The following is a 16,468-nucleotide window of genomic DNA, read 5'->3' as shown; positions in this document are numbered from 1 at the left end:
AGAGAGAGAGAGAGAGAGAGAGAGAGAGAGAGAGAGAGAGAGAGAGAGAGGGGGGATGCACAGAGAACGAGTCGCGTGTCGAGCAACCAATAATGGTAACGGTGGTGGTGTTGGTGGTGGTGGCGGTGGGGAGCCTGCCGCCTTGTCTTCGATGCACCCGTCCGTTTGAGCTCGGGCCGGCCCGTGTGCATTTGACACGCACGATATCACTCTGTCTCATCACAATGCTACGCGGGGGAGCGCCGTCCCCGTCCCCGTCGCGCCACTCCGCCATCCTCGTTCCTCGACACCATGGGAAGGAACCCGCGCGTTTCTCGTTGGCCTTTGACAGGGGGGCAGACGGTGGGTACGAGGCGGGATGGGTCACGGAGGATCCCACGGCGTCTCGCCTCTGGCTTTAGCTTTTTGATGACAGCGACGTCCGCAACGTACGGCAACGACGCTGGCGGCGAGCACAAAAGTGTCGTACGGAGATCCGTCGGTACAAAGTCGGCTGGATGAAGGGGGACGCCTACCTGTCGAACCTTCCCCCCTTCGCTCGCGCCCTCGCTCCTCAACGACGAGCCAAAAAGGATCCACTGGTTGCCATGTCATCAAACGGCGATGGGGGGAATCGGAACGCGGGCGACCGAGGAGCATGCCGACCCGGTGCGGGGCCGAGCGAGATCCTATGTTGCCATTCCCTCCTGTACCTGTCGTCGTCGACGGGCAAGATCCAATGTTGCCACCTGCAAGCGAGGGTGGGGTCGCCGTCGAGGACGCAGCAGTGTATAAAGCTCGGGAGGTGGCGACAGCGGCAGCGGTGGTGGTGGTGGTGGTGGTGGTAGTAGTAGCGAGGCAAGCCAAGCCAAGGCAAGAAGGCAGGCTTGCTGATGGCCCATGCGCCCCGCCCCGCCCCGCCCCGCCTTCCGGCCCGCGTTCCGTGCCCGGCGACTGGCAGATCCGGTGAGCCGGTGTGGTGGGGAGGGCGCGCAACAGAGAGGCAGAGAGAGTCTTCCTTTGCTCGCTTCGCTGCCAGGCCGCGCTCGCCTCTAGCTACTCTGCCAGCCAAACCTCGCTCGCTACCCCACATTCTCTGCACCTCGTACCATCACCCACACCATCGCCATCACCATCACCGTCGCCACCTGCCCACCACCAGCCGCCGGATCAAAGCGATATCGAACAGCACACGATGGCAGACAACAGACCCGGAGTGCAGAGCCCGCATCCGCGCGTGGCCGATATCGATGCCGAGTCGTTTGACTATGCGTGAGTCTCGCCTCCCGCGCATCGCTGCCTCTCTGGTTGGGGGCGCTGACCTACGACCCTGCTGGGAATCACCTCTGCCTTGCCTCTTGCTTGGAACCACCGTCGATGCAGCACCTACGCGTGGCAGGACATCCTCGTCTCGCTCGACGCATCGACGGGGATCGCCACGGTGCACCTGCACCGACCCGCCAAGGCCAACGCCTACACCTCGGCCATGGCCTTTTCCCTCCAGTTCGCCTTTGAGCTCTTCGACGTCGACCCGCGCGTCAAGGTGGCCATACTGACGGGCACCGGCAAGACGTTTTGCGTCGGCGCCGACCTCTCGATGGGCTTCCGCAAGTCGGCCACCTACGCCCAGCAGCACCGCGACGAGGGCGGCGTGTGCTCCCTCGCCATCCTCCGCTGCCGCAAACCCACCATCGCCGCCGTCAACGGCACCGCCGTCGGCATCGGAATGACCATGATCCTCGCGTGCGACTTCCGCCTCGTCACCAACAACGCCAAAGTCGGCATCCCCTTCACCAAGCGCGGCATCGCCATGGAGGCCGCATCGTCGTTCCTCCTCCCGCGCCTCGTCGGCGTCACAAAGGCCCTTGACATCATCCTCACCGGCGACATCCGCTCCCCCTCGGACCCCTCGTTCGCCGCCCTCTGGACCCGTGCCCCCTACCCGACCGCCGACGACGTCCTCGACGCCACCCGCAAGCTCGCACACCAGCTCGCCACCCAGAACAGCACCATCAGCATGGCCCTCTGCAAGCTCCAGATCTGGCGGCAGGCCCAGTCGCCCGAGCACGCCCACCTCCTCGAGTCCCAGGCCTACTGGGACTGCGCCCAGACCGACGCAAAGGAAGGCGTCGACAGCTTCTTTGAAAAGCGCGACCCCAAGTTCAAGGGCACCCTCAACGACCTCGAGAGGTTCGCAGTCTACCCCTGGTGGACCCAGGCCGACGTCCAGGGCTGGGTCAGGCGCGCACCGCCACCTCCGTCGAAGCTGTAGATGCGGCGCGGTCCGATCCCAGTCGGTCGGCCGGCCTGCGATAGATGCGAGATTCGCAAGATGTAGAGGATGGGATGCAGAGACGCGGAACGGAACAGTGAGGGGACCGAGGAGAAATCTAAGGGAACTGGACCGGACCGAAACGGCAAGCCGGGTCGCATGCGCCACGCCGCTGGGCTCGATCGGTATGCCGCGACCCTCTCAGCTCCTGCCGAGGGTGGGGAGGACGCTGTCGTTGAAGCCCTGGTTGGCCTCCTGCGAGCCGGCCTTGAGGAAGTGGTCGTTGACGCCCTCGGAGCTCGAGCTGCGGCTCATCCTGGCGCGGAAGGCGTTGGGCGCATTCTGCCGCCGGGTCTGGACGCCCCGGCGCAGCTTGTCGAGCGCCTCGACGGTCGTCTGCCAGTCGATGCAGGCGTCGGTGATCGACTGGCCGTAGCGCAGCGCCGTGGGGCCCTCGGCGGGGATGCTCTGCTTGCCCGCCTGCAGGTTGCTCTCAATCATGACGCCAAAGATGTGGCAGCTCTCGTCTGTCCCGGCGCCGAGCTGCTCGACGACCGAGTCGACGACCTTCATCTGGTTCTCGTGCTTCTTTTCGCTGTTGCCGTGCGAGCAGTCAATCATGATGCGCTGGGGCAGCGATCCCTTTGCCAGCTTGGCCGAGACGTCGCGGACGTGGTCGGGCGAGTAGTTGGGCCCGGTGTTTGCGCCGCGGAGGATGACGTGGCAGGCGTCGTTGCCGTTGGTCTCGACAATGGCCGAGATGCCCTGCTTTGTGACCGAGAGGAAGACGTGCTCGGACGAGGCCGACTTGATGGCGTCGACGGCGATCGAGATGCTGCCGTCGGTGCCGTTCTTGAAGCCGATGGGCATCGAGAGGCCCGACGAGAGCTCGCGGTGCACCTGGGACTCGGTGGTGCGCGCGCCAATGGCGCCCCATGAGATGAGGTCGGCCGTGTACTGGGGCGAGATGGTGTCGAGGAACTCGGTGCCGGCGGGCAGGCCGAGGTTGGCCACCTCGAGCAGGAAGCCGCGCGCAAGGCGGAGGCCCTTGTTGATCTGGAACGAGCCGTTGAGGTTGGGGTCTGGTGGCGGGGAAGGGGGAGCAGAGCAAGGCAAGGCAAGGCAAGGCAAGGCGGAGTCGGGGCGGGTCAGCGGCGTGTCAAATAACGGAGTCTTTCATTGAGAGACAGACGAGAGCTCGGAGGGTCAGGTGCTGGGCGGACACTCACCATTGATGAGGCCCTTCCATCCGACGGTGGTCCTGGGCTTTTCAAAGTAGACTCTCATGACAATGTGAAGGTCCGCCTTTGCCGTCTTTGCGTATTCTGCGAGCTTCTTTGCGTACTCGAGGCCGGCCCTGACGTCGTGGATGGAGCAGGGGCCGACGACGACGAGGAGGCGGTCATCCTCCTGCCTGACGATTTCCTCTGTGGCCTTGCGACCGGACGCGACGGTCTGTGCGGCCTTGAGCGAGAGCGGGTAGTCTTCGACGAGGATCTGGGGCGGGAGGAGGGGCTTGATGCTCTTGATGCGCCGGTCGTCGAGCTCGTTGAGCGCCTCCTTGTACGACATGGGCTGGGCCATTTTTGCCGGTGGGAGAAGGGGGGGGGGGTGGAGTGCAGGTGGTGCGAGGTTGCAGAGCGTGGGGTTTTGGCCTTGGAAGCGAGAGCGAGGTGCGTTGGGTGGGCGCGGGTGCGGCTGTTGCGGTGGTGAAGGTGGTGGTGGTGGTGGTAGTAGTAGTAGTAGAGATGCAAGTCGAGAGGCCGTGGTGGGGGTTGGGTTGGGCGTGACAGGGGCGGAAAGATGGAGGGAGAGGCGAGTGCAAGCAGCAGAGGGTGCGTTTCTTCTGACGGCCACCTGCGTCTGCATGCCTGCTCGAACTGGCCAGGCCAGGCGTGGCAGCAGACCAGGGGCCAAGCCAGCCAGCCTGCCAAAAGTGGAGTGCCGTCAGAGCTAGCCAGCCATCCAAGCGCAGCCAGTTGGGCCCTGGCCTGTGAGCTGTCCAGGCCGCTTTCCGAGTCATCGCTGCCCGCTGCCAGCCAGCCAGACGGGGCCTGCCCGACCCAGCCTAGCCTGGTCGCCCATCGGGGCGTTCGTTGGCTTGCCACCTCCAGCCCGCCCTGGCTAATCCGAGCTGACACGGCGGCCTTTTCCGCCCCAAGCCGGCCGTCACCCCCATGAGCTGGCCATTGAAAGCTTGCTCGTGCGATCCTTGAATCGATCGATGGAGCTTGCCGCCTCGTGCACGGATAGCCAGAGCCTGATTCCGCCCGTCAAGCGGGGCGAAGGCATGCCGTCAAGCGGCGGGCGGAGCGGCGAAAGCCACCCCGATGGCGCTGGCGGCGCCACGGCAATGAGCCCGATTCGCCCCTGGTTGGGCTCATCGCCGTCAAGCCAGGCAGGCCTGCCAGAGAGGCTCGCCGTCTTTGGCGTCGCCGGGGGGAGCGGCCAAGGCCAACGCGCTTGGACGCCAGACCAGGCAGACCCGAGGCCAGGCAGTCGCGCCCTGTCCCGACCGCCCGCCCGCCTGTTTTCTCGATTTTCGACGTGCAAGCGGCGGGCGCGAGGGCAGCGGCGGGCCGCCAGGGGGCCAGGTACAAAAACCATTTCGGGCTGGCGGTCGGGGCGACCGTGGACCGGCCTCCCTCCCTCTCTTTCAAAAAAACCCATCCACCCTCGTTTGCTGGTGCCGCCCTGCATCCGGCTTGGCCTTTTTCTCGTGCGAAAGCGCAGCACCCTTCCACCTCGGACCAACGAGTCAAGCAGCCCAGCCGGGCCCCCAACGCCTCCACATCCTCTTTTCTGTCACTTCGGGCCCCGCTCGTCGTCCTCTCTGTCCCGCCCGCCGCCGCTGCCGCCGCCATCACCAGCCACCGGCACCACCACCGACTCACCCCGGCAGCATCTCGCCACGACGACCATCAGACATTCACCAGCGATGTCAGATAGCGAGCTAGGACCCGGTAGCGGCGGCGGCGGTGGCGGCGCAGGCGGGGTTGGCGACGACGAGCTGTCGCTGCCCAAGGCGACGGTGCAGAAGCTCATCTCGGACCTCCTCCCCTCGGACCTCTCGTGCGCAAAGGACACGCGCGACCTCCTCATCGAGTGCTGCGTCGAGTTCATCCACCTCGTCTCGTCCGAGGCAAACGACGTCTGCGAGCGCGACTCGAAAAAGACCATCGCACCCGAACACGTCGTCCAGGCCCTCAAGGACCTCGGATTCCAGGACTTCGTCGACGAGGTCCAGGGCGTCCTCGGCGAGCACAAGAGGTTGCAAAAGGTCAGTTGCCTTTCCCCTCCCCATCCCCATCCCCATCCCCATCCCCATCCCCATCCCCATCCCATTCCCGTCGATCTGGTCGAGGCGTCTGTCTGGCTTCCTTCGCTTCGAGGCTGACCCTTGTCCCTCGATCCATCACCCACCATTCCACCTCGCCCCAGGACCGAGAACGAAAGACGACCAGGATGGAACAGTCCGGTCTCACCGAAGAGGAGCTCCAGCGCCAGCAGGAACTCCTCTTCGCCGCCAGCAAGGCCAGGTTCGAGGCGTCAAACTAGGTCCCTCCCCCTCTTTCCCCCGGCCTCGTCTTCGGCCATCGACTCGTCAACTATCGTACCATGGCATCGCACCCTCCCTCCCTCCCTCTCGCTCTCTCTCTCTCTGACGACCCACAGCCACCCACCTGCTTGCACCCCCTCCCACCCTCTCACCCCGCGCCTCGAGCTGTTGCCATCAACCTGTACTTGTAGCATCCCCCATTTCCAGTCCCCCTTAATCGTCGTCCTCCTTTCACCGCCGTCGTCGTCGTGGCATGCTGCCTGCCAAGTTGCATCAATCAGCGTGCAGCCCTTGATCGGTCGGTCAGTCGCACCGCAAATCTACATCCTCTCGACCTCACCCCGCCTCGTCGGCATCGACAAAACAATCGCGCCGGCAAGTGGGGCAGGTACGGACCATCCTAAACAGCCGCGTCGCACACGCCTCGTGGAGGACATGGCGACAGCGGCACAGGACGGCCCAGTTGCCCACGCGGAACTGGTCGAGGCACACGCCGCACCGGTCGACGCGCACGCCCACGACCGACAGCTTCTGCTTGACCTTGCCCTCGCGCGTCACGCGCCGCCGCTCGCACTCGACCCGCGCCAGCGGCAGCGACGAAATCTCGTCCGAAGTCGGCACCGTCGACTTGGCCGGTCCCAGGAACTCGGATAGCGTCGTTAGCAGATCGTAATCCGCTCCCGCCCCTCCGCCAGCGCCAGGAGCAGCGGCAGCGGCGCCGCCAGAGGACGCGTCGCCACCCGTCGGCGACTGCAGAGCCTCGAGACGCGAGACGAGCAGGTCGAGATCCGTGTAGCCCAGCGAGGGCGCGCGCTGAAGCGAAGTCGAGCCCCCGCCTCCGCCGGCGTTGGCGACAGTACCGTGATCCGAGGCAGCCTGCGGACCCTCATCGCGCCCTGTCGATCCGGACGGCATCGATGATGGCAGAGGCGGCGACGCATCACCGCGCTCCCGTCGCGGCGGCTGGCGGGCGAGGGAACGCACCGTGTCGGACCGCCCGACGGCCGAAGCGGCCGCATTGATCAGGTTCGCCGCAGACGGCTCGGCCGCGATCGACGACGACGAGCCCAGCCGCGCCTCTTCGTCGAGATTGACCTCGCGGTCCTCGGACAGGCTCGCACCGCTGCTGTCCTGCCGCTGCGGCGTCGGCGGCTTGAAGGGCAAGCGAGACGACCCCGCCGTGCGGAAGGGTGACTCCGACGACTGGCTCGGCGCTTCGACTGCAGGCAGCCTCGATGACGAGGCGGGCGGCGGCGAGGAAGATCGCTGCGCGACATCGCGATCGTCGACGACGTCGTCCCAGATCCTGTTCCGCGGCGGTCTTTCCGGCAGCAGAGGCGGCGGACGGGGTGGAGCCGTCGGCGAATAGCCTGCTCCCGACGCACGAAGGAACGGGTTGGTGGACGTCGATGCCACCGAGCCTGGTCCTCGAGGCTGCGCAGAAGGTGCGATGGCGGTGGGTGCGGGACTCCACTGCGCCACGCTGCTCGGCAAAGTGGGCAACGGCCTCGCTTGACCCGATCGAGCGGACGCCGTGCCGGTCGGCGCGCCTGCCGTTGTTCCTTGCCAGCCTTGAGGAGGTCGAGGCGGCGGGGGCGATGGGAGAGCGTCGGACAGACTGATCAGGTCCTCGCTGTGGACGGGACCGAAGAGCCCTGCCAGCGGGCGGCCAGATTGAGTCCCGGGCACGGGCAGCGGTCTCTGCTGCGGTGTGGCTCGATGCTGTGAGGCGAGATCGGACTGCGACCCGGCATGCATGGCCGTGGTCGGTCCATTCGCTCCATTCGAGGCAAGGACCGGCGAAGACTGGGGACGCGTCTCGCGCCGCGATCTCGAAGCGGCCTGGGCCGCAGCGAGCGTCTCGTTGAGTCCCCTCCGCGAAGGGTGGAACAGCTGCTCGGGCGGCAGCAGCGGCGACTTGGGCGGAAGGCTCGGCGGCGCTTGCTGGGAGGTCGTGCCCGACTCGCGCCGGGTCAGCAGGTCCAGAGCCTGCGTGCGGGGCGAACGGGGCAGTCCTGCCCCGCCGGTCGGTGGTGCCAGGGTCGAGCTCGGTCCCGGGCCGCTCGCATCTTGGATGTGCGGTCGCGGAGGCGCCAGACTGGTCGAAGACAGAGGTCGTCGAGATGCCGCCTGTGCCGCAGATGAGGCCGTCGCCATAGGCGGTGGTGGAGGCGGTGGTCGTCTGCCTAGGGTCTCGTATGACTCTACAGGATCCGCTTGTTGTCGCGGGGGCAGCATGGACGTCGACGTGCTGACCGGGCGCTCTCGGATGCTCTGTGGGGCTGTCGGCACTGGCTCGCTGGTGAGGGGCGAAGCAGGTGCGGCCGATGCCTGCGGAGATCCAGGCACCTCGAACTTGGAGATCATTGCCGATACACGACTGCCTGCCGTCCTGAGCGGGGCAGGCGCGGGTACGTCGGCTTTCCGGTAAATGGAGCCACTCGACGAGAGCATCGAGCCTACGCCTTCATCCCTCCGCTGCTCCTGCTGCTGCTGCTGCTGCTCCGACGTTTGGCCAGTGTGAGCAGCACCAGGTCCCTCCGGGATCCTGTCGGGAATCAGTGGAGGAGGCAGCTGGCTCCTCTCTGCGCTCGGGATGTGCGCCAGCCAGCTGGGCGTGCGGACGACGCCGGTATTCTGCCTCGACGGCGGAAAATGGCGCGTGGCATCGGTGATCGTCGGCAGCCGGCCTCGCGGGAGCGGTGCGACGCTCGAGCGCGGATTTATGAACGAAGCGGGGCGGGCGCTGGGCCGCATGTTGTACGAGACCGGAGGCGGAGGCGGTGGGCCGTCGCGGGTCCGGTGGACTGCACCCTGCCGAGACAGGCGGTTTGCGCCTGGCCACCGAGGCTGCGGCAAGTCCGTGCCAGATGCCGAAGCTGGCGTCGACGCAGCAGCGGTGGCGGATCCTTCTCCACCCGTCGAAGATCCTGATGCCAGCTCGACGCCGGTACCCAGCGTCCGTGGCTGCGGGCCGTACATCGAAGGCGGCGAGGTGCTGCGCGGCAACGGCTGCATCGAGACAGGCCTCGTAGTGCGGGCGAGCAGCCGCTCGAGCGCGGCCAGCGAGTCCTGTCGTGCCGCCGTCGTCGACTGTAGTTCGGCGATCTGGGCCAGGACTTCCTCGGTCGCACGTTGCTCGTCGGGCTCGTCGGGTCGCTCCTCACGCTTGTACGAGGGCTGTCGAGAAGCAACGCTGCGGAGCGATGATGTGGACGGCTGCTTCTGCAGCGACTGCCGGCGTCCGACGGCCGAGGAAACAGACGTAGCCTCGTGCCACTCCTGCCCCGTCCCGTCGCCTGCATCCAGCCTGACAGACCTGTCCGACTTGACGCTCTTGGCGGACGGGCGTCTCTGTACGCGGGGCGCCTCGTCCAGCGGGGACGTGTCGACCGCCCGCACAGGCTCCTTTCCCTTTGCCTGTGCCGAGCTGCCGATTGATGATGTCCGCGCTTTGGCGGGTGCGGGCTCGACAAGAGGCGTACCAAACAGGCCGCGCAGCCGGTTGCTGATCGGCGCCTTGCCGCTCGGGCTGGAACCCGCCGCCCGATAGTCAGACTGCGGGGCCGGGGGCGGAGGCGGAGGCAGGTTCTTGCTCAAAGAGTCGCTGCTCTCTCTGGGCAGAGGAGAGGGTCTCGAAACACCTGCCGCGCTGTCACCGGGCACTGGGGGACTCTTGAGCGATGCGGAACCGGCAGGTGCAGCGGACGGCCGCCTCGTTTCCTCGTCGGATGATACGTCGCGGCTGCTGGAGCTGTCGTGCTGAAACAGGCCTGCCCGCGTTTCGGGCTCGGGCGGGCGGAGCGGCTCCTCTGCCATGCGCAGAGTGATGGGGACGTACACGGTACCTTGCCTCGTCAGAACCGCTCCCTTTGCACCATCGTCAATGTTCCGAGATGGTCCGGTGGCGTCCGCTGTGCTGGTGAAGGCGGACCGCGCGGAAGCCGATGAGCTCGCTCGTTGCAGACTCGGTGCATCGGGCTTGGGGGGAACCGGCGTGGATGATGGCCGAGACTGCCGGGTCTCCACTCCAGGAGGGGCGGCGGTCTGCTGTCCAGCACGAAGCGTTGCGATAGGAGCCTGCGTCGGCCTTGTCGGTGCGACGCCCTCCTCCGTGGCAGCCGCAGATGCCGTCGTCGTGGACATGGCCGCAGGCTTGTCCAAAGGTTTCGCCGCGGACCAGGCCTCTGCCGGTGCGTCTTCCGGCTCGCTACCGGAGCTGGACGGCAGTCGCCCCTCGTCCGTATCCGACGACTCGGAAGACGACGAGTATGCAGCGCCGCCCCTCGAGCGACCGAGCACCAGCGGAGGCGGGGCCTTGGCCACCGACTTGCCCATCCAAGCCAGCCTGTTCAGGCCGGGCGATGGAGGCAGCGATGGCCGGGCTGGCTCAAAGTGACCAGGCACATGTCGCTCGGCGAGAGCTTCGCCGTCTTCGCTGTTGCTGCTGCTGCTGTCGTCGCCGTCGCCGTCTGTAGGTACGGCGCGGAGCTTGCGCAGCCTTTCGGCTGCAGCCTCCTCCTTCCTGCGCAGCGCGTCGAATGCAGCCGCCTCGGCCAACCACTGGTCCACCGACGAGTCGCTCTCTGCGTCCGAGGGCTGCAGCTCGTCGCTCGAACTTACAATCGCCGCAGTGTTCCGGGATGCGCCCGAGAGCGGCGAGAGCGGGCTGGCGCTCGATCCGACGAGCTGGTCGCTCGACGCGGCAAAGCGAGGCGGGGGCGCCGAGACGGGGAGCAGCATGTCCTCGGGCCGCATCGCCGTTCGAGACCGTAGATTGCTCCGCCGCTCGGCGGCTGCCGTAGCGTCGTCGCGGAACCTCGAGTGAGACTCTGAGGCTGGCCTCGTCCTGGTCCTGGTCGCGAGGCGTTTCGGGATCGCCGAACTGCTCGCGCCGTTTCGTCGCGGGTTGAGGGTTTCCGAAGTGGTCCTTCGGTGGCCCTGGTGTGAGGGCCCTGCCGAGGCTCCCAGGCGGGGCTCGTTGTAAAGCGCCTTTGTCTGACGAGCGGCTGGCGCCTGGACCGGAGCTGTGGCCGTCTCGACAGGAGTTGATCGTGTTCGCGGTGCGGCGGAGGGTGCTGCCTCGGTCGATACTGGCGTACCAGTCGTGGCAGCAGTGGAATGGGGCGTAGCGGCCGCTTCTGGCTCGTCATGCGCCGGCAGAGGAGCGGCCGCCGCTGCTTCGGTCGGCGCCGCTTCAACAGCAGGCGCCGTCGGAGCCTCGGGGGCGTGAGTGGCCGTCGTCTCGTGGAAGTCCTCGTCGTCGCTTCCAGCATCTCCGGAAAGATGGGGTCGATCGGTCGTTTCAGCCTCCGCCGGCGCGGCTGCGCCCGTCGAGATGGCCTCCTCGGCGGCCGGAACAGTGTCGGTCTCTTGCTCTGGTTCATCCCGCTCCTCGTCGCTACTCTCCTGCCGCGTCCACTCGGGCGGCACGCCGCCTCTGGCGATCAGCAGCGCCCTCTCCCTTGCCTCTCTCCGCTCCTGCTCGCGCATCAGGCGCTCCTCGAAGCTGAGGCCCGCCTGAATGTCTGCCTCCCATGCGTGCCGCTCCTGCGCCAGCTCTTCTGCTTCCGCCTCGCTGGTCGACGATTCAGAAAGAGAAGAAGAGTCGTCGCCGCCGCCGTGCTGTATTGCGGCAGCGGTCGAGGCGCGTGCTGCCTGGCCGGCCTGGGTCGATGCTGCATCCGGCCCCGCCGCTCCGTTCGTCGCTGGTGTCCGGGACCTCCTGCCCCTGGTGCTCCTCGCCACTGCTGCGTTGTCCTCTCGTCCGCTGCCGTCGCTCTCCGGATCGGTCCGGAAGGCGGGTGGCGGACTGTCGGGTACTCTCCACCGCTCGGCCTCCTCGTAGGCCAGGCGCTCTTCCTCTGTCCACTCTCTGCCCGCCGGCGGAGGTTGTGGCGGCGTGCGAGGCCGTGTCGCGCCCTCGGGAAAGGGAGGTGGGAGGTCGTCTGGATCCGGCTCCTCGGCGCCGGGCAGGCCGGCGAGGTCGTTCCAGATGTTGTAGCGCCGCAGCGATGCCTGTTGCGCCAAGGCCGACGAGATGGTATCCTGCTCGCCGGACCTGGCCGAGGCGGAGTCGTCCGCATGAGCTTGGAGATGTGCCTGCTGCGACGGCGAAGACCGCTCAGCAGCAACGGGGCCGTCGGCGGACAAGGGCCCACTTGCACCAGACGCAGGCGCGCTGTCGCTGCGAGAGCGCAGTATCCCGTCGCTGCTCGCTTGACGCGATCGAGAGGGCGATGCCGCCGTGGACGACGAGGCAGGCGCAGTGGTACCGGCGTTCTGCGAGAGCGAGCTGGCCGGTCTGCTTGGCTGTTCTGCCGTCCGCCTGCTCGACCTCGAGGCCGGGCGGTGCGAGGCAGGATCGGTCTGGCTCGCCGGTACCGTCAGCCTCGAATTTGACGCAGGTCTCCGCCTCGGCTGGACGGTGGCCGCGTTGACTGCTGTGTGACCGACGGGCGTCCTCCTGCCGGTCGACGACGATGATGCGGCGGCGGCCGGGGTTGCGTGGCCGCTGGAGCTGTAGCCCGAGCTGACGCCCCTGTGCATCGCTGGCCTGGCGAGGTTGCTAGGCCCTGGCGCTGAGCCGTCGTAGCCCGCCTCTGCTGCGTGGCTGGGCACGCCTGCGAGGGCTGCGGCGGCGACGTGGGCGGCGTGGGCCTTTTTCTGCTTGACCTTGAGCTTCTTCTCCTTTGCCTGCTTTCTGCGCATGTTGTCGGGGGCGGTGAGCGTCATCCTGCCGAAATGCGACTCGATGTTGGTGAGGTAGGGCGCCTCTGTGGCCGGGACGGGGTGGTAGGCGGAGGAGGAGGTGGTGGAAGTGGATGGGAGCGCAGAGGACGAGAGGTTGCCGGCGTGGGGCAGGGCGAGGCCGTCTGTGGTGCGGCTGACGAGGTTGCCCGAGGACGAGGCGTGACCGAGGTTGTACATGGCACGCTGTGTCCCGGTGGCGCCTTGGCCGGGCGGCCGGAGGTGGTTGTGATCTCGCCTGGCGGGCATGGCGGGCGATCAGAGCAGCGCGATGCAGGCCTGCAACGGGGGGCTGTTCTTTGGGGGGGGGAGGAGAGGGGGGGGAGGTGAGTTGGGCCGGAAGGCGTTCGAATCAAAGTTGCATGCTGGTCGAGGCTGTGGAGATGAAGCCGCTGGCGTCGCGTGATTGTAGCTGGATCGAGATGGCTGGGTGTGCAGACGGCGGTCGGTGCGGGAGTTGGTCGTGCGGACTGGTGGCGATGGCTACGACTCGTTGCCACTGGTGGTGCGAGCAGCGAGGGTTGGACGATGGCTGGACGGGGCGCGGCGATGGTATGGGTGCTGATGGCGGTTGGTGGTGGTGGTAGTTGCGCCGATGATGTTGACGACGGCGACGAGGCCGGGGGCCCTCTAAGGGGTCAGGCGAGCTCGGGCGAGGCGAGGCGAGGCGAGGCGAGGAGCGGCGAGGAGAGAAGCAAGCAAGCTTGCAGCGCAGCAGCAGCAGCCACCCAACAAGACAAGAGAGTGACACCGGCGGCGTGCACCGGCTGCCCTCTAGCGCGCGCTGTCTGCTAGGCCGGCCGTCATGCAGGCAGGCAGGTCGAGCGTGCAGCCTGTGACCTCACCGCAGCCCGAATGGCCGGCCCTTCTTGGCGTCGGCGGCCCTTCACCCCTGCCACCGCCACGGCTCAGTCCAGCATACGCATCCTCGTCCCGCTGCTGCCAGCGCCACAACTACTACCCTTCAATCGCCACCGCAGCCACCACGGCCCTCACGCAGCACCACGCAAGGACGCGCACTCGACCAGCATCGCAGCGCAAACGACTTCGATGCAATCAAACCAGGACGCGGACCAATCAACGAGCTTCTACTAATACAAGGGACGCCAGAGGCCAAGGCAAAGAAAGAGAGGCGATGAGGCGGGGCCAGGGTCACGGCCATCACGTCGCCTTGATGACACCGGCAGTGGCAGAAGACGCCGACGCCGACGCCGCCTTGGCCTTGGCCTTGTCCTCGGGCTCAATCACCTTGGCGCTCTGCCCCGCCGCCGCCGCTGCTGCCGCCGCCGCCTTGGCCGCCTTTTCCTTTGCCGTCTCGAGCGACTCGACGTACGTCGACGGGAACCACCCGATCCGTCCGTCGCGCGTACGGCCCCGCCACCACTGGCTCTCGGCCCCCGTCTGCGGGTCGTGCTTGCTCAGCACCGCGACAATGTCGTTGGGCTGCAGGCTCAGCTCCAGCGGGTCCGCCGCCGGGTACGCGTACAGGGCGCGCACAAACGTCAGCTTGCTCGGGTCCACGGCGTCGCCCTCGGCCGTCTGCCCGTTGGGCCCAATCATGCCGCCGCCGTGCTGGCCGGGCAGCATGCCCGCCTGGCCGGGCGCCTGCCCCGCCTGCTCCAGCCGCTGCCGCTCGGCCTCCTGCTTGGCCGTGATGAAGCGGACCAGCTTGCCCATGAGGTACGGCAGCCCGATGACGGCGAGGAAAAAGACGACGAGCGGGCGCTTGCTGGGCCGCGGCGCCTTGGCACCGCCGCCGGCAGCGCCCCCGTTGGCCGCAAAGTCGCGGAACTCGCGAGGGTCGAGCTCGACGGGCGGCGCCTTGCCCGCCAGCCGCAGCGCCGTGTTCTTGACGAAGCGGGCCAGCGCAAAGATGCTGAGCACCTGGCCGAGGTAATTGCGCAGGTGGGCAAACTGGTCGGCCACCCCGACCATGGCAAAGAAGCTGCTGTGCGTCGCCATAAAGGTGCTCTCGAGCATCTGGGCGAAGCCGCCAAAGGCGCCGACGATGCTGCTGATCAGCTCAAAGGTGGCGGCGGTGCCAGACTCCATGCGCTGGGTGAGGGATGGGTCGCCAGGCTGGCCGGCCATGCCGGGCATGCCCATGCCGCCCATGCCCATCCCCATGCCCATGCCGTAGCCTCCGCCGTAGCCCCCGTAGCCGCCGTAGCTGCCGTAGCCACCGTAGCTACCGGCCCCGTAGCCGCCGTAGCCCATACCGCCCATGCCACCCATCCCGCCGTAGCGGGAGTAGGGAGAGCCGTACGATGTGCCGTACGTGGAGCCCATGCCGCCGTAGGTGGATCCGAGACCGCCGATTGTGGAGCGGTAGGGGGATGAGGCGTAGCCCGTGCTTCCGAGTGCGCCTGCAGCGGGGACAAACGGCGGTAGGAGGGGGGATAAGGAGGAGGATGAGGAAGAAGAGGGTGGAGTGGTGGCCTTAACGTTAGAAGCCGTGCGGCGCCGAAGTGGTCCGAGTCCGGGGCAGTAGGCAGCACTCACCCGAGGTGGCGGCAGTCGACGAGAGCGTCGAGGGTCTGTCTGGAAGGGCGGGTGCGGCTGCAGAAGATGCCAGCGACGACGATGCGGCCGGCGAGGCAGACGAGAGGGACGAGGAGCCAAAGTCGGCGGAGGATGCGGTGGTGGTGGTGGTGGATGCGCCTGCTCCGGCACGTTCCCAGGGCTTGGGTGGCGATGGCATCACGCTCGCGGGCGAGGTTGGCGCTATGTGCTTTGCGGTCGAGGCGGTGGCGTTGCTAGGTAGGTGGGTTCCAGGGTATCGTGGTCGCCTACGCTGTCTGTTCGAGCGAGCAGGCGGTTGCCGTCGTCGATGCGGTGTGGTGCGGTGTGGTGTGGTGTGCGAGGAGGTAGGAATCCGAGTTGGTGGAAGGTCGGGAGGAGAGGGGCGAAGGGGGCGAGGGAGCGATGATGCGTGCGGGGTAGACTGGCACCAGCTGCTTGCCAGCCGGTCCCTCGCTGCCCGTTTGCCCTCTGACTCAAGCCGAGGGCGGGAGCGGCTCAGGTTCAGCCTCGTCTGAAAAACGGCATGCGGCTGGCCTGTTTGGGCCGGTGCAGTCGGCTCAGCTCTGGGCCGAGGCCTGCCTGCTTGCTCCAGCCCTGCGACCCTCTTCTCGCGCGAGAAACAACCGACAGCCGCTTGACGGGCGGCAGAAGAAAACTCGAGAGCGCGGGCCGGCTGGCTGCTTGCTCACCACCATCTCGCCAGCCACCAGCGTCTTCGCCAGCACCAGCCACCAATCACCAATACTGTATCCTCTCTTGGACCGGCCACCTGCTCGAACTCACGCCGCACTTGCATACGCCTCCGCTCTCCGCACCGCCGCGCAACACGCACGCCATGTCGACCCGCAGCGCAGCGACCAAGATCCTGCGCGGATCCCTCTCCACAACGCCGGCACCGGGCGCGGCAGGGTCACCGGGCTCGTTCCACCTACCTCTGCGCAAGCTCGTCATCGAGTACTGCGAGTCCAACCCTTCGTCGGCGGGGACGCGCCAGTTTCTCCGCTCGACGGTGCCGGCGTGGGCGCGCTCCCACCCGTCCGTCGAGGTCGTGGTGCGCCAGCGCCCCTCGCTCCACCCCGTCCTCCGCGGCTTCTACGCAAACGGAAGGTCAAAGGAGATCTGCGTAAAGAACCTCGAGGGAAACGGCGTAGAGGCCACCCTCAAGAAGCTCAGGGACGACTCGGGCGCAAAGACAAAGAGCCTCAAGAGGATCCCCGTCGAGAGCAAGGCGGAGAGCGCCAGGGGCATCTGGAGCGCGCTCCATGGCGCAAGGTAGCCATCGTCGTCGTCGTCGTCGTACGGCACACTGCACGTATCCCCCCCTTCTCCGGTCCGAGCACTTTGCAGCTGCAACCGCTTGGCCCTTTGCCCGGCCCTCGCCTTGG

The 16,468-nt window shown here is 67.2% G+C and overlaps 6 protein-coding genes across 6 annotated transcripts; 3 read left to right on the top strand and 3 right to left on the bottom strand.

The window, feature by feature from the left end:
• Positions 1-1,174: 1,174 nt before the first annotated feature.
• PFL1_05488 (uncharacterized protein) lies at positions 1,175-2,251 on the top strand (the record flags this gene model as incomplete). The annotated part of the gene is made up of 2 exons (XM_007883024.1): positions 1,175-1,251; positions 1,363-2,251. The coding sequence occupies 2 exons, from the start codon at positions 1,175-1,177 to the stop codon at positions 2,249-2,251; spliced, it is 966 nt and encodes a 321-aa protein (XP_007881215.1).
• Positions 2,252-2,452: 201 nt separating this feature from the next.
• On the bottom strand, positions 2,453-3,835 carry PFL1_05487 (uncharacterized protein; the record flags this gene model as incomplete). Its single annotated transcript, XM_007883023.1, has 2 exons — positions 2,453-3,333; positions 3,481-3,835. 2 exons carry the CDS (start codon positions 3,833-3,835, stop codon positions 2,453-2,455), a joined length of 1,236 nt encoding a protein of 411 aa, XP_007881214.1.
• A 1,354-nt stretch (positions 3,836-5,189) lies between these two features.
• PFL1_05486 (uncharacterized protein) lies at positions 5,190-5,809 on the top strand (the record flags this gene model as incomplete). The annotated part of the gene is made up of 2 exons (XM_007883022.1): positions 5,190-5,531; positions 5,693-5,809. The coding sequence occupies 2 exons, from the start codon at positions 5,190-5,192 to the stop codon at positions 5,807-5,809; spliced, it is 459 nt and encodes a 152-aa protein (XP_007881213.1).
• A 337-nt stretch (positions 5,810-6,146) lies between these two features.
• Positions 6,147-12,809, bottom strand: PFL1_05485 (uncharacterized protein; the record flags this gene model as incomplete). Its single annotated transcript, XM_007883021.1, has 1 exon — positions 6,147-12,809. The coding sequence occupies one exon, from the start codon at positions 12,807-12,809 to the stop codon at positions 6,147-6,149; it is 6,663 nt and encodes a 2,220-aa protein (XP_007881212.1).
• Positions 12,810-13,721: 912 nt separating this feature from the next.
• Positions 13,722-15,261, bottom strand: PFL1_05484 (uncharacterized protein; the record flags this gene model as incomplete). The annotated part of the gene is made up of 2 exons (XM_007883020.1): positions 13,722-14,926; positions 15,063-15,261. The coding sequence occupies 2 exons, from the start codon at positions 15,259-15,261 to the stop codon at positions 13,722-13,724; spliced, it is 1,404 nt and encodes a 467-aa protein (XP_007881211.1).
• Positions 15,262-15,918: 657 nt separating this feature from the next.
• Positions 15,919-16,359, top strand: PFL1_05483 (uncharacterized protein; the record flags this gene model as incomplete). Its single annotated transcript, XM_007883019.1, has 1 exon — positions 15,919-16,359. The coding sequence occupies one exon, from the start codon at positions 15,919-15,921 to the stop codon at positions 16,357-16,359; it is 441 nt and encodes a 146-aa protein (XP_007881210.1).
• Positions 16,360-16,468: the final 109 nt, after the last annotated feature.

This window comes from Pseudozyma flocculosa (assembly GCF_000417875.1).
Source record: "Pseudozyma flocculosa PF-1 unplaced genomic scaffold scaffold00020, whole genome shotgun sequence".
In the NCBI taxonomy this organism is placed as follows: domain Eukaryota; kingdom Fungi; phylum Basidiomycota; class Ustilaginomycetes; order Ustilaginales; family Ustilaginaceae; genus Pseudozyma; species Pseudozyma flocculosa.
The sequence above is the reverse complement of the archived record's forward strand: the minus strand, read 5'-3'. Positions and strand labels throughout refer to the sequence as shown.